This window comes from Crocodylus siamensis, chromosome 2 (assembly GCF_052110815.1).
Source record: "Crocodylus siamensis isolate JL-2025a chromosome 2, ASM5211081v1, whole genome shotgun sequence".
Taxonomy (NCBI): domain Eukaryota; kingdom Metazoa; phylum Chordata; order Crocodylia; family Crocodylidae; genus Crocodylus; species Crocodylus siamensis.
Window position 1 is genome coordinate 22,653,474 of NC_143396.1, and position 15,876 is coordinate 22,669,349.

The 15,876-nt window shown below is 44.3% G+C and overlaps 1 protein-coding gene across 1 annotated transcript in view; it reads left to right on the forward strand.

The window, feature by feature from the left end:
• Positions 1 to 15,876, forward strand: part of ACOX3 (acyl-CoA oxidase 3, pristanoyl) — a 73,020-nt gene that overhangs the window by 1,600 nt on the left and 55,544 nt on the right. Inside the window, exons 2-5 of the mRNA XM_090035508.1 lie at positions 5,089 to 5,273; positions 7,177 to 7,410; positions 9,379 to 9,453; positions 12,767 to 12,856. Of these exons, the coding sequence (XP_089891634.1) occupies positions 5,089 to 5,273; positions 7,177 to 7,410; positions 9,379 to 9,453; positions 12,767 to 12,856 (584 nt within the window). The remainder of the gene's footprint in view (positions 1 to 5,088; positions 5,274 to 7,176; positions 7,411 to 9,378; positions 9,454 to 12,766; positions 12,857 to 15,876) is intronic.

Sequence of the window (15,876 nt, forward strand, 5' to 3'; positions counted from 1 at the left end):
AACCAACCCCCTCCCTCCCCCCTGCTGCTGGTGCTTCTCACTCTCCACTCACTGCCCTCAGCCCTAGTGGAGGGGGCCCCCAGCTGCCAGGGGTACAGGGCCAGGGACCTGGGTATGCAACCTCTTGCCCCCTGCAGCAGCAGCTCCCAAGCCCTGCATGCTGCCTGTGGGAAGCAGCAGCTGCTGCAGCAGAGCAGAATGTGGATCCTGGCTCCTCCCTCCCCCGTGGGTGACATGGCCAGAGCAGAGCCCGTGGGGGTGGGGCGTGGATGCAAGCTGCCTGCTATGGGCTCGGAGTGTTACACAAATTGCCAATTGCTCAAATCACAAGCGAGAGCTTATAAAGGGGATTAAGGTAAAGTGCCACATTTATTGATTATGTGAATTAGACATAGAGGTTCAGACACACCACTCATAGACTCACACAGATCATCATGCAAAACACTTACACATAGGCATCCCCAAACACAAAACAACCATTCCATCCAGACATTATAGTTACCAGCAGCAGTTGTTCAATAATAGCACTGGGTGGCCAGCCCAGACTTGATTAAGAGAAGATGCAGATAACAGGTAGGGTGGTTATTATGAGAGAGAGATACTGTAGCTAGCAGCTTGAAGCAGGGTGAAACAGACGTGTCTGTGCTCTGGCAAAAGAGCAGCTGAGAGACAGACTCACCCAACTTGGCATTCTCAAAGTTCTTTTCTATAGGGGTTGGCATCCTTTGTTTCAGTGCTTTAGGGTTTTTCCATACTTAGCTTCTGTTTTTGCAGTTGTTCTTTTCCCTCTTCAGCTTATTTCAGCCCAAGGTCATTTTGGTCGTCAAAGTTGGCATCTTTGCCTTGGAGCATCTTTGCTGCCCATCTGGCAGGATCCGTGCATTCCTTCTCCTCATTATCTTCTTTGTAGCCTGAAAGTGATTCTTCAGTCATTCATTAATTAGTTTACTGACTGATAACTTACATTTGGCGCCTTGTTGCTTACATAAACAATTACATCTTCCCATCATTCTCTCACCATTCACCCTTTTACACACACTCGTATATAAAAGCTACGCAGAGTTCATTCACTTATGTCAAGCAGAAAGGTACACAATGGAGTTTTCAAGTTGCTAACAGGAGAAGACTAACATGGTTACATTTCAGTATTATTACACTTTATGTTAACATCAGCTACATAGTTCAGTTCGTGCTACAGGGGTCCATACTCTGCTGTCCTCTAGCTGGGGCCTCCACGGCCCACTGGGCAGGACCCGATGCAACAGGGCAGAGCAGGACCAGGTGAGGAAGCTTTTTGCTGCTGCTAGGAGCGCTACGCTACCATGGTGAGACACCCCTTGTGCACCCAGCAGCAGCTCCACACCACCACCCCTGCTTCTGCTGAGTGGGCAGGGGGTGGCTTGGCATGATGGCATGGGGCTCACTACAGTGACACTGAGTTTCCCTGCCCTGCTCTGTCCTACTACACTGGGTCTTGTCTGCTGGGCCACAGAGGCCCTGCGGGGAGAACAGCAGGGCGGGGAGCCCAAGCCTACAGTGGGCAGCCCATATTTGTCCCTGCCCCACACAAATTTGGGGGGCATATGCTTCCCATGCCACCCCTTGTGAGTGTATACAGTGGTGGGAGCCAGTTCCTCCCCCCCGCCAACCCCCCAAAAAGCTGCCCGCAACCACATCGCAGTGCCTGCTTGGGCTTACAGCCACACATGGCCCAGGTCCCAAGCCCCACACACTACTCTGGTTGGGCAGCAGCCCCAGCCCTACTCAACTCCCTCCCTCCCTCACTATGGAAGTCTCAATCTCCCCCCACCCCAACTTACTTATGGGAAGTTGCTCTCCCAGGTACCTGGCAGCCATGCATACGTGTAGATGTGCACATGCACAAGGCATCTCCCTGACCACACTTCTCCTGCTCCATCCATCCCCTAGCAGGCTGGAACTGTGCTAGCCTGTAGGGGGAAGCCCACCATTTCTCACATTTTTTCTTCTTAAAATGAGAAAATCCAGGTTTTGTCACATTTTTCCATAGTGAACAGAAAACCTGGATTCCTGTTTATCAGGTACAGAGCACTACCTGTTACAGCTCTGTTTGTACAGGCCTGTCCAGTAGGGGTGTCAGAAACAAGACATATTCAATTCGGATTCGGCCTGGATCGGGGACAGTGATTCAATTCGTTGATTCGCATCGCTGTCTCTGATTCGATTTGGCCAAATCTGAAGATATTTGGCCGTAGACACAGCGTTAAATGTTTTTTCTACATACCTCAGGGTACTAGGTGCAGCTTGTGAATGCTGCGATGCTGGGGCAGATGGAGAGTCCTACAGGAGCATGGGTGGGGCATACCGCATGCTTGGCAGCAAACCTGGAAGTGGACTGGAAGTACTTCTGGTCCACTTCCAGTTCTGCTGGGAAGCGTGCAGGGGGCCTCCCATGTTCCCCACCCCCCTCACTCCCCCCAGCTCAGTGATTCACTGAAGGGAGGGTGCTTTCCTCACCAGACTCAGGAGGCACCAGTTGCCGAGCTGGGGGGGCATGCAAGGGAGCCCCTCCCCTGCATGCTCCCCGGTGGACTTGGAAGTGGACCAGAAATGCTTCTGGTCTGCTTCCAGGTCTGCTGCCGAGCCCGCTGGGAACCCTCCCCCCTGCGCTCCTGTGGGACACTCCATGCACCCAAGAAGAAGTGAGCATGCTAGAAGAGAGGGACAGGTTACAACTACATCTCAACAGGTTACAGAGGTGGGCAGATGAGAATAGGATGGGTTTCAGTACAGACAATTGCAAGGTGTTGCACCTGGGGAGGAAGAACCAGCAGCATACCTACAGGCTGGGGATCTCCCTTCTCATCAGCACAGAGGCAGAAAGGGATCTTGGAGTCGGCGTTGGTTCCAAGATGAACATGGGCCGCCAATGTGGGGACACGGTCAGGAAGCGTAACTAACTGCACCTTGTCGTGCATCCATAGATGCATCACAATCAGGTCCGAGGAGGGGATCCTCCCCCTCTATGTGACACTGGTCAGGCTGTAGTTGGAGTACTGTGTCCAGTTCTGGGCACCGCACTTCAGGTCCCTTCTGACCCTACAAACTATGAAACTATGTAGAAAAAACATTTAAAGCTGTGTCTATGTCTGAATCTCCCTGAATCAATTCAGAGAGATTAAACGGTCTCCTGATTTGATTTGGATTTGGAGATTCGGCCACCAAATAGGGCCAAATTGAATCTGAGATTGAAGCTTTGCACAGCCCTACAGTCTAGCTGCACTGAGATTAAGGCTGGTATTAGTAAGATTTCACATTGTTTGTGTTACAAGCACCACATAAGAAAATATTGCTTCTAAAAGAAATAGTAGATGAGTTTGAAATCCAGACCCTGGACTTTTGACACTGAGTATATGAGATAAGTTTTTTGGACTATGAACAGAGGAAAACTGGTGAGTACAGACAAAGTCCTTGTTTGCAGACAAAATGCTAATGTGCATTAGCTTATATATAAAACTATCATTTGTAGCAATTTATTGTAGTGAGGGAAAGACCTGTAAGCTACAGAGAGGTATTTATTTAATTTATTTAAAAATTCATAACAGTGTGCATTACCTCCACATCTGGGTGGGTTACCTCAGTTAAAACAACATTAACTGTGAGAACCTATATTCAACTATCAAACTTAGTAATAAAACCTCTTTGCTGAGCCAAATGGTCTAGGTGCATTAGTACAATGTAGCATTATTTACTAGATATCTTACAAATGTTAGAAAAGTACATTTTGACAGGAAAAGGTTTATCTTTTATCTGGGAAATTATTTTATATATACATAGAACCAGGGAGCAGATAGATTGGTAGTGAAAAGGGAACATTGTATCATTTTCTTTAAAATAAATCACTTAATACATATGAAGTTTCAGCCCAAAAGAGGGGTTTCTGCAGAGAGTTATGAGCAAAAGGAAAAGCAGGATTCTGAATAGTAATATATTCTTAACTTTAAGTCATCGCTCCATTTTGTTGTATTCAGTTATCTGGACCCCGGTTCAGACAATTAGAGTAACACCTTATATCTATAGATATTTAGTGAAAATTGAACCCACAGTTTGCTGGATCAGCAATGATCCTAGAAACACCATTTTAGTTTCTAGCCAAGGCCAAAGCAGCTTGTCTAGTTTGAAAGAACCTCGGCACTTAAGTGACAGGGGTCTTGTGTGTGTCTGAGAGATGGGCCTGATTACAATGGCAGGGAAAGCCTGCCATGTCTTGTGGATGGAAGATGCCTAATCCTGTGCTACCTTAGCAGATCTTTTGCCCTTCCCATGTACTGCAGCTGTTCAGTCATACCGTGCTGATATGGTGACATTTAACACTGATATACTGTGTGTACTTTGCAGAGGTGTGTGGGTGCCCTAATAACTTGAGGCTAGATGCTTCTGTGGAAGATGAGGGTAGAGCTCCTGCCTGTGCCCCAAACTGCTTCTCTCTTCCTTTGATTTATGTATGACTCTTGCATTTGCAGTGCCACTGATCACTTGGAAGAATAAAGGGTGAATAAAGCCTTTTGCTTGAATATGTAGTAACTGAAAAATGTTGTTTTCATGTAGGTTATTTCAACATTAAGTGGGAGGAAACATAATGTCCTCCTTCATTTTAAGCCTTTTTGCATGTATGAATCCATTGATATTTTCATAGTTTCATTTGGAAGTGAGGCCAATTAATTATTCACATATTGTTTAAAGCATGGCACTTTTTATTGGACTTTTAAAATCTAAATCTCCCTTTTAGTCATGAAATATTATGCAGAAGTGGAGGCATGTTTCTTATTTGAAAATGTTCTGCTCACATTGTAATAACAGAAAGTGAACAATCCATAAGCATTGGCACAAAGACAGTTGTTGTTTCACTTGTACCAAACCAGTTACCTTACAAAAAGGTAAGACCAGTTTGAACAGGTGCATCTGCCTTGCCTGTCTCCATGCCTTTTGAACAACTCCATTTGGATTTAATTAAGAATCCCATTCATTCCTTCTTTAAGAAATATATGTGAGACATTAGGCCTCTGCAATGTTTTAGTTCATTGCAGATCTGTTCTTGTTGCCCTGCAGAGGTGCTTAGCTTGAAGATGGCAACCACCACTGACCTGAAGGAAGCCAGTGGCACCGAAAACTCTGGGGACACTTTGCTGCCAGATTTCCCTAAGGGACCACTTTGTGTGTATCGCAAGAAGGCTTCCTTCAACTGGAAGGAGATGGCAGTGTTTTTAGAGGGAAAAGAACTCCTCCAATATAAGGTAAGCTTTGCAAACACTGCAAAGATGGCAAAGATTTGTTTCTTTCTAATCATCTGTGAGGTTACGTTTTGGAAAGAAAAGTGTCCATTGAACTAAGATTGGGCAGATGTTGGGGACTGTTTCGTGGCCAATTTATGGTGAATTTCAGAACAAAACTTCTTTAGCTGAACTACTCCAATATAAAGAGTTTGTTCTCCCTGCTAATGGTGGGTAGTAGGAAGATGAGTAAAGACTAACTTCCAGGATTCCAGTCCTACAAACTGAGACGGCAGTGACGAAGTCTTGTACCTACATAAGGCTATACCCAGTTGCAAGTATCTCTGGGTCTCTCAGACATACACATTTTAGAAGGTAGATCACAGAAATGATAAGTAGCTTGATGTACATCTGGCTTAGCTAGTTAAATACTAAGGAAACAAAGGGTATGTTTATACAGTTGCGTGTTGTGCCAGGCAGAAACTGTATTAGCTTCAGTACTAACAGCAGTATATTTGTGTTACTTCAGTATAGCACCCAGTGGGTAAGCTCTGTTTCTGAGCAAGGTTACTTAATTAACTGGGGAGCAACACCATCCTCATAGAGCTATGCTGCTTCTGGGCTGGCATTCACAACACTAGCTTAACGCACTTCTACACCAGTGATTCTCAATCAGGGTGCCATGGGAACTTTTTAAGGGTATTGTGGACTGCCACACAGCATTAACAGTGTTGTTAGGTATGACAAATCTATACATGATACATCATAAACCCAGAGATTTCAAGTAGGACTCTAGTGCCAAAATATTCCCACATGTTCTGCTCTTTCTAAGTTCTTTGTGGCAACAGAATTGCTTTTTTTCCCCCAGTCAAGAAAATAGTAAAAGTTAAGAGCTGGCATTTTTAGAGGGGTGTCTCCAATCTAACGAAGGACTTCTTGAGTCTAACACAGTTGAGAACCACTGCTCTACACGGTGCTGCTTTGCTCCATACAGATATATGCCCAAACTTTCTGTATGCTAGAGAGCTGCAGAGCTGTACAGGCAAGCACCACTGTTCATTTGACAACATAATATAGTTGCTGATTGCCAGAAAAGTATAGGAAGAACCATCTCGCTACCACAGACCCTTTCCATTGAGATCAGGGAAAGACATCTCTTTAGTCCAAGGCACTATTTCTCCTAAATTTCACAAGTGAAACTTCATTTTATGTAATCTCAGATAGCTGCAGGCCACAAAGCCTCTTTAAAAATCTTCCATGGATGATAAGTCAACTAGGGAACAATCATTCCATGTAAGACCATCAGTCACCTAAGATTAAGCCCTGATGGTTGAGGTAGTAGTTGGGCTAGATAGAATAGGTGTCTGCTTTTCTTGGAAGAAGAGTAGCATTACTCAGCCACTACTAGCTGCTGAAGAATCCACTTTTGACTATACTGATGGCCAAATGAAGACTAGAACTAAGAAATTATATTTAGACTCCTGCCATGAGTTTAGATATAAAATAATAAAGCAACTATAAAAAGCAACAAGGTAAGGAAATGGAGATTGGTGCGCCCCTGCTTAACAGTGTTCCTAGGATAGCTTGAGTCATCCAGGGCAGTGGGGATTTAATTTTGAGAAGTTGCAAGGTGCATCTTTCAAAGTGATGCAGCAGTATACTTAGCTCTTCATGAGTCAGAAGCTCTCATAAAGTACAGTCCTATTTTCTATGTGATAACACATTTTGATACATTTATTTATTGTACATTTCGATTTTTAAATTCTGCCTTTTGGCTTTTTTAGATTTAGATAGTGACTTTCGTGAACAAACTAATTCTTGTGACAGGAAGCCTAACTGAGTGACAGAAAAAAATGAACATAATTCCTTAATTATTTCACCCCTCTGGTTTTAAGCTTTTCTATTCTCATCTTTCTCCCCTATCTAGAATGGAATCTTCTCTGCTTTAGAAAATGATCCACTCTTCGCTCGTCACCATGGAGAAGACATAACCCAAGAGAAACATCGTGAGCTGACATTCCTGCGTTGCAAGAGGCTCTTTGAATATGAGTTTCTAAATAGGGAAGATCTCATAGTGAAGCCATTAAAACTTATGATATTTTTACAGTGCCTTGGGATGTATGATTGGTCTCTGTTTCTCAAATACATCTTAAATGATCAAGTGAGTATAGTTCATAGAAAAGTCCTTTGAATAGCTAAACTCAAGTAATCTGTAATTTCAGTGCCTTTATACTGGTTATTTTTCCCTTTGAGGAAGTTTTCTTAAGTGATGTCTTGAAACAAATGTTTTCTCTCTAAATAAGCAACCTGAGTTAAATTGTTCAAAGGTGCCAGATTGGATAGGTTTAGGACAACGTGATGAGTCATTTGAAATCAATGCCATTCCTAGAGCATACTACAATTGCAGCATTGCCTTCGTAATGCAAGCCTCCCCTTACTAGCTTGTCAGTGTAATTAGCTTCCTCTTGGAGGGACCATACCTACAGGTGAGAGGAAAACTTAATCTCTATGTTCTATGAGGACATGATTTAAAAAAAGATTCTCCTTGATTTCAGTGAGCCTTGGACCTGACTTTCAGTCATTTGCCCCTCAATTGAAGCAGAAGGCTATTTCATAGAGCAGATTAAAAAGCATTGGCCAAATCTTACTATTTCCTTTAAATGATATACTTGAAAAAGTATTTTTCCTGGTATTTGCTGACCATTACTACTCACTATCAATTGTGTTGGAGCTGGTGGTTTTGTAAACACCAAGCCAACAGAGACTAAATTGAGGCCACCAACTCTTTTCTAATTAGAACACCACTAGAAGGGAAAAGCCTTCTAGGGAGATACTAATTTGGCCTGTGTTTGAACCAGCCGCTCATATGTCCAGACCCACACATCTAAAAACTTGAAATTTTCAAAAGTCTGAAACCCCTGAAGGGGCTTTTGTTCCCCAAACTGCAGATACAAGTGGAAAATGAGCCCACCTAAAGCATTTATGAAGGAGAGTGTAAATAGTAGGCTGCGAGAAGCTTTGGTCCCTGATTTGATTCAGCAGAGATTCAGCCTGATTCGGTGGCTGAATCTCTGAATCCGAATCAAATCAGGAAACCCTTTAATCTCTCCAAATCGAATTGGAACCCTTCGAATTGATTTGAAGATTTGGTCATAGACACACCTTTACATGTTTTTTCTACATACCTCGAGGTAGCAGGTGGCTCGTCAACACTGTGATGCTGGGATGGATGGAGTGTCCCACAAGAGCATGGGGGGCTCCCCAGTGTGCTCGGCAGCAGACCCAGAAGTAGCCCAGGAGCACTCCCAGTCCACCTCTGGGTCTAATGGAGGGCACATGGCGGGCCCCCCCATCCCATGCCTCCCCAGCTCAGTGGCTGGTGCCTCCTGGGTCTGGGGGGGCACCCGGGGTCCCCTTACAGCTGATCGCTGAACTGGGAGGGTCACGGGGACAGCCCCCAGCGTGCTTTCTGACAGACCCAGAAGTGGACCAGAAGTACTTCCAGTCCACTTCTAAGTTTGCTGCTGAGAACGTGGGGGACCCCCCATGCTCCTGTGTGACACTCCATCTGCCCCACCGTTGCAGCATTCATGAGCTGCGTCTGGGTCCCAGAGGTATGTAGAAAAAACATTTAAAGCTGCGTCAATTGCCGAATTGCTGATTCTCCGAATCGGCATTGAATCTTCAGCTTTGAATTCGGCCAGATCAAATCAGGGACAGTGATCCAAATCAAAGAACTGACTCACTGTCCCTGGTTCAGGCCAAATCCAAATCTGAATCTAATATAGCCTGTTTTGTACATCCCGAGTAAATATGGTACAGCAAGTTGAAGCTGCCTAAAGCTGAGCCTGTCATGAGGGGCATAGTATTCTTGACTGATTTAGTACTCACATGACAGAAAAAAGTCCAATGAATTTTCTCTGTTTGGATGACAATCACTCCAGAGAATTCAGGGCCAGAATCATTCACTGTTTAATCCCTCAAAAGTACAGTTTAACAAGAACTCAGGTGTTGCCTATGCCCCTGCCAGGGGTGACCAACACATGTAAAGTTTCTTTTTCCTACGCAAGCTCTCCTTCCAGTCCTGGGACATAATTTCACTCTCAGCTCCTTCACTTTATATTTTCAGAATTTCAAGAATATGATTAAAAGTTCTGGTTCTGAGAGGCATAAGGAATTGGTGAGACAAGTCGATAATATGGAGGTAATTTTTTGTGTATGTAAAACTCTTCAAAGCTGTGTTTTGTATTGTTTATAAAGCTAACTATATCTCTTTGTCTTTTCTGGTCTCTCTGAATGCTCCCTTCCACCCATTCAGTCTCTTTCCCTTATCTTTCTTGTGGGGAAATCTTGCTTTTCTTTCATTCTTAGATTTGGATCTGGCTACACCACCATGAATATACCAACGTCTTATCATTTTTGCAGGGTTTTTGTCCCAGCAAGCCTGACAAAATCATGAAGCCAACTGTTTTTCACAGGAAACACCTGATTTCACATTTTCTGTGAAAAATGCAAAATTGCAATTTACTTAAACCTACTCACGGGGAACCTGAGACCCCACGATATTAACCAGTTAACCAATATTAACCTTCTTAAATCAAAGTATTTTTATTTAGCCATCGGGACAAAGCAGGGCTATCCAACTGGCAGCTTGTGGGCTGTGAGTGGTTAACTTACGGCCTACGGACTCCTGCTGCTTTTACTTCCTCAGGTTCCTAGACTTTTCCCCATGAGTCTGGGTGCTGTTCTGCCAGCCATCACTGCCTCCATTGCCTGCTTCTGCTGCCATTGCCATCTTCCATCCAGGGTCTCTGTTTTCCCCTATTCCCCTTCCTCCAGCTTCTGCTTCCTGCAGCCCATGGCAGAGACAGTGGTGGAGTAATGCAGCCCACAGGGGAAGCAAGTACGGGGTGGTGCAGCCCCCAGACACTCAGAGGTTGGACAGCCCTGGCATAGAGGATGGGACAGCAAAAGGGTTTTAGAACAGCAAACAACCAGTCTGTATTTTTCTTCTCGTCTAATTATACGCTTCCCTACAAGTTAAGTTTTTATCTTTCCTGGAAGTTAAGCTTTCCTCTTAAGTTTCAGGAATAGAACAAAGTTCACTCAGAGTCTCTCAGGATTTTTCGACACTTGAACCTGTGCAGCAGAGCCCCCTCCTGGAGATGCAGCATATCATGATAGAAGGATTTCTCTTCCAGGCACAGCCATACCTCCTCCAAGAACAATTTTAATGAAGTGCCAAAAGCAGCATAGCTTTTGCTCATGCAGTTTACCTAAATCATGTTTCCCCCCCGCCCCATCATAGCTGTCCTGCCTATAGGATGTGTGGGGTTTGTTTTGTTTTTTGGGGGAGGTTGGGGGGTTTGTTTGTTTTAATGGTTCTAGATGACACAGTTGTGTTTGGCTAAGGCCAGGTTTACACAACCATTTAGGTCCCCCTGAGTTGGTCGTACTCTTATTCTGACCCATTCTACTGAAACTGGCTTGAGTGTTCCCCCCCAAGGGGCTGGAGCCAGGAAGGGTATGTCTATGCTGCTTCCATAAATTGCTCAATGAGCACTATTTTTAAGCATTCTTCACCCATCTAGCCTCACTCATGTATGCCAAATCCAGAAGAGAACTGGCGAATCTCTGGGCATACTCCCTGCTCCTGAGATCTCTGCTTCTGGCCGACTTGAGAGCTGCAGCAGGAGGTGTTTCTAGTGGCCTTTGCTATCTCATTTGTAAGAGCACTGGGGAGTGCTGTAGACCTATCCTAAGGCTCTGGCATTGTCCCTAAAAGGATCTTAAGAAACAGCTTTTTAGCTGACTACTCACTTTCTTTCAAGAGCTGGGTAGGTTCTGCTCCTCAGTCAGCTTTTTAAGGTAAATTATCTATTCCATTATAGTCCAGAAACAATACAGTACTGATGGATCCAAGTATAATATAATTATGAAAAAGCACTCCAAATTGGTTACCACTTTTTATTGTGTTATTTCCTAAGATAACTAGCGTAATAAAATTGATAATAGTAAAATCATGCTGCCTCTATTTTAAACTACTACATGATCTTTATGTCATTAAATTGTTCTTCTTTTCTTTTTTTTAAAGCTACTTGTTCATAGATAATCTCATGTACTGTGTATATAATCATGTATATAATCCATTCTGTAGAAAGTCAAAGTAAAGCTATCTGTAGGAAGCCAATTAATATTACAAATAGACCTCAGCATCGAAAAAGCCTGCTTATACAATGGATGGCATTTAATGACCTGTGCTTTTACTATAAGTCAGCATCTCCCTAAAGCAGGAGTGGGAAAAATAGGGCCTGTGGGAAATATCCAGCCTTCCAGTTGATCGTATTTTGTTTGCTGGCTGCCACTGAGAGCCTAAGGAGAGAGGGCTGGGCCCCGCACTGCTCTGCTGTGCTGCAGCCAGGACCGGGCTGGGCCATGCAGCACAGGCTCCTCCACCTCCACTCCCCCAATCCTCCTGCCTGGCTTCCTGCTGGTGCTGTGGCTGTGCAGACATGGCACCATGGCTGCCAGCAGTTGAGCCCACACAGGTTGGGTTGCAACGCAGCATACTGAGTAGCAATCTCGCCCACCCAGCAGTCTGGCCACCACAGTGAACCACGGTCCCCAGAGCACCACTTGGAGTTGAGTCCATGCTGGCCACAGAAAGAGTTTGGCCAGGGGCAGCTGTTCCTGACTTTCCCAGTGTGGTGCGGTGGCAGCAGCTCATTCTGGTGGGCAGGCAGGATAGCTACTCAGTGTGCATAGCACGCCAATCATTGCAGGCCCAGCTCTCAGAAGTCACAGTGCTAGGACTGCACAGCTCCAGAAGGAAGCTCAGTGGAAGGGAGATGGATACTGCCCAGCCCAGCCCCAGCTGCAGCAGAATGGAGTGGCACAGGGCACAGCCCTTCTTCCTCAGGCTCCCAGTGGTGGTCAACTGGGATCTCTCCACTCTACCCGTTCCCCAGTCCTCAGGAGCTCATCAAAACTCATTAAATGTGGCCCTCCATCCCAAATAATTGCCCACCCCTTCCCTAAAGGCTTCTAACATGCACCAGGAGAATGAAGCAACAGAAAAGCCCTGCCCCCTTCCTGCATAATTTATACTTATTTACACCAGTGATGAATTTAGCTTAATGCCTGGAACTCTAACCCCCTCTTAAGCACCTGGATTTTCATTTACTTTCATTTTTATAGCCATAATGCATAATACTGGCCACATCTACATGAAATGCTGACTGCATGGTCATTACTGCACAGTCATTTAGTAGTTGTTTATACAAGTACTAAATGACTGTACAGTAACCTGAGTTACTGCTCAGTTGTACCAAGGAATGGCTTTTTCGTGACACCGAGTGTATAGTAGCTCATGATTACTGTGTGGTAATGTTGCATCATGCATCCTGCCACATGATGCTACTGTGCTGTAGTCATGGGCTACTGTGCAGTCAGCCGCCATTATAATGTTATTTTTTCAAGTTGTTATACGAAAATTGGTTTGCTTTGCTTCTGTTCAGATTTTTGGATGTTTTGCTCTGACTGAACTTAGCCATGGAACCAATACAAAGGCTATCCGGACAACTGCCCGATATGACCCCAGAAGTCAGGTCAGTCTGTAGTCTACAGACATAATTAGCTCTGAATATGTTACTGTATGAATTATTTTATAAAAATATTGGAACAAATTTATTCTAAGTTTTATAATATTAATGCAAATTAACACCTAGCAGAGTATAGCCTGAAATTTCCTTCAATCAGAATATGTCACAGGTATGTTTCCTGCTAATCAGACCACCAAAGTAATGGAACTTGGGTTGTTAGGAAGCCAGGTTGATTAGCCTGCCATTTAGCCTGTCTGCCTGGCTGCTGTCAAAAGTTTGAATCAGCATGCTTCACCAGAACATCTTAAGGTCATTGAATTGGTGTTGTGAAAAATGTTGTGTCCAAAACTTTCCAACCAGTCTAATCACCAGGTTAGGTCTCAAAGCACTTTTCTGAAGAGGTAAACAGAAATGGAAACTTAAGCATAGAGTGTTTACTTGCTTATGTAAATCTTTGCAAGCAAAGGTCCTGCTTAATAAAGCTTTATATGCGTAGCCTTCTTCACTTAACTGGTCATTGTCTTGCCTTTACTTCAGTCGATTCCTTTCTTTTCCCTGATAAGACTTGCTATTGCAAATAAAGGTGACAGATCAAAAAGGTTACATCTCTGACTCTTCTTTAAGGAATATAACAAAAAAAGAAAGATACTAGACTTATTCTATTTCATATGCACACAGCTTGCAATACGTAGGTTTTCCACAATGAGCATAAACCAGTCAAGCATGAATTTAAACATTCATGAAGACAAACACAAGCAGGGGCTTGATGCAGTTGTGAGTGAATGACCCAGCTGTAGATGCTTCCAGTCCATTCAGTCTCGGTGGAGGGGTTTGGGAATTAGAAGGGAAAAGGTAACAGTCACACAAGCACTCAAAAAGAAACACCCAGGCCTTGGAGGACTAGACCAGTGCTATTCTCTGTGGTCAAATCTACATATCCACGTCATGTTATAGTGTTGACCTTAATTTTGAAATGAATGAATGCATAAGCTCAGCTTTGCCTGCCATTTCTGACTTTGGTGGCAGTGAAGAAAGTACACATATCGTGGATGTCAGCAGGACGTTGAATCTCCCTGGCCATGTCTTTCAACCATTTGTTCTTCATATCGTGGGTCATTTTCTTTTGCTTGTCACCAATCAACTCTTGGATCTCCCACTCATTCTCGTCAAACCAGTCTTCATGTTTCCTCATAGAGAATCCAAGTTTATCTTCACAGGTGCTGATGACAGTGGCCTTGAGTGCACCTCTCACACTGCTGACATTCTTTTATTGTTGTTCGTTGGAATTCCACAGTTTTTCTTTTTGGTACTGGTGGGAGAGGTCATGTTTGCTTGGGTCCTTGAGTTGATCAATGTTGACCATCCATCACCATTCCTTCTGCTGCAGCCACCATTTGGGAGCCAGAATGACATAACTGAGTGGATGGGTCAGTGATCAGTCCAGCAATCATCAGCTCCTAGCATACTCAAGCGATGCAATCATGACCTTAGACAATGACATAGTCACTCAGGTGCCAATGCTTAGCTCGTGGGTGTCGCTGTGAGATCTTGTGCTTGTTTTCCCGGTGGAACAGGGTGCTGGTGATGGTGAGTCCACATTCTGCAGATTTGACCAACAGAAGGATGCTGTTGGAGTTCACCTTTCCTACTCCTTCCTTGCTGATGGCTCTGTTCTAGAGGTTAGATTTCCTTCTCTAGCATTGAAATCACCAAGAAGAATAAGTGTGTCACCTTGGAGAACATCAAAAAGAACTTTGTCAAGGTTGGCATAGAATTTCTCCTTGGTTTCATCAGAAGTGTCAAGAGTCAGGGCATACAACACTGATGACATTGGCACATTGGCTCCTCACCTGTTTAAGACGCAGAGTCATGAGGCACTCTTTAATTCCAAAAGAGAACTCAGTGGTTATGCTCATTCTTTATGACAAAACCAACTCTGTGAAGTCAGCATTCTCCTTCCTGTTTACCCTTCCAGAAAAAGGTATAGCTGCCTCCATGTTCTTTTGACTGTTCATCTCCCACTCACCTGATATTGCTTAGTGCAGTGATGTTGATATTGTATCACCTGAGTTCTCCAGCCGCGATTATGGTATGGCACACTGGGTATTCACTATTAGGGTTGTTCATTAGGGTTCTGATGTTCTGGGTCCCAAAAGTGATTGTGTGACTTTGCTGGTATTTTCAGCCACAGTAAAGATGATCCCAGTGGAGGCAGTTATCCTGCCAAGAAGACATACAGAATACTATATTAGCCAGGCTATGTTAGGGATTCTTTTCTAGCCCCCTCCCCATGTGGGTGAACAGAGCAGCCTGAAAGAGGGCTGCTCAGTCACAGCTGCCAAATTGCACACCTGTCTTGTCTAAGTGCTAGATGGCCTCTTTGTAACTCTTGTCTTCATGCTAGTACAAGACTAGGAACTTTCATACCTCACAGTCCCGCTCCTGTCACTATTAGCTGGTCACCAAAGGGCTTGAGGAATGTTCTGGGAAAGCTTTTTTCCTGGAAGATGCCTGTGCGTGACTTCATTTATCGTGGAGAAGCTGCTGCACATCAGCTTTCACAAGGCTCCAGAATGGGGCAAGGAGAGCAAGACAACCAGGCATCTCATTCTATTGCATCCTTCATCTGCTTTCAGAGCTGTTGAGCTTCTAGCATCATCTTTTGTCTGCTGCATCATTGAGGATTTGTAGTCCCATGGCTCGGGGCTGGTCAGGCTTATTATAGTGGTGACCTGTACTTGCCATGTCACAGGACCATCAAAGGCTATATGTGGCTTTTCAGGAGGGAAAGCATTGTCATCTGCTGTCCTTACCACCTTCTGGCAGTGCTGCCAGTGCTTGGTCCATAATCACTGGGTACCAGCATGGCTTTGCCCCAAAGATTGCATTTATAGTCCCTTGTATAATCAACAAGAATGGGAAAAGTTAATTATCTTCATAACAGTTTTGCCAGGTTATTAGTTAGGTAGATAGCCACTATTCTCATGTAACCGATTAGAGGAATTAGTGAAAATAAAAGTTTAGAC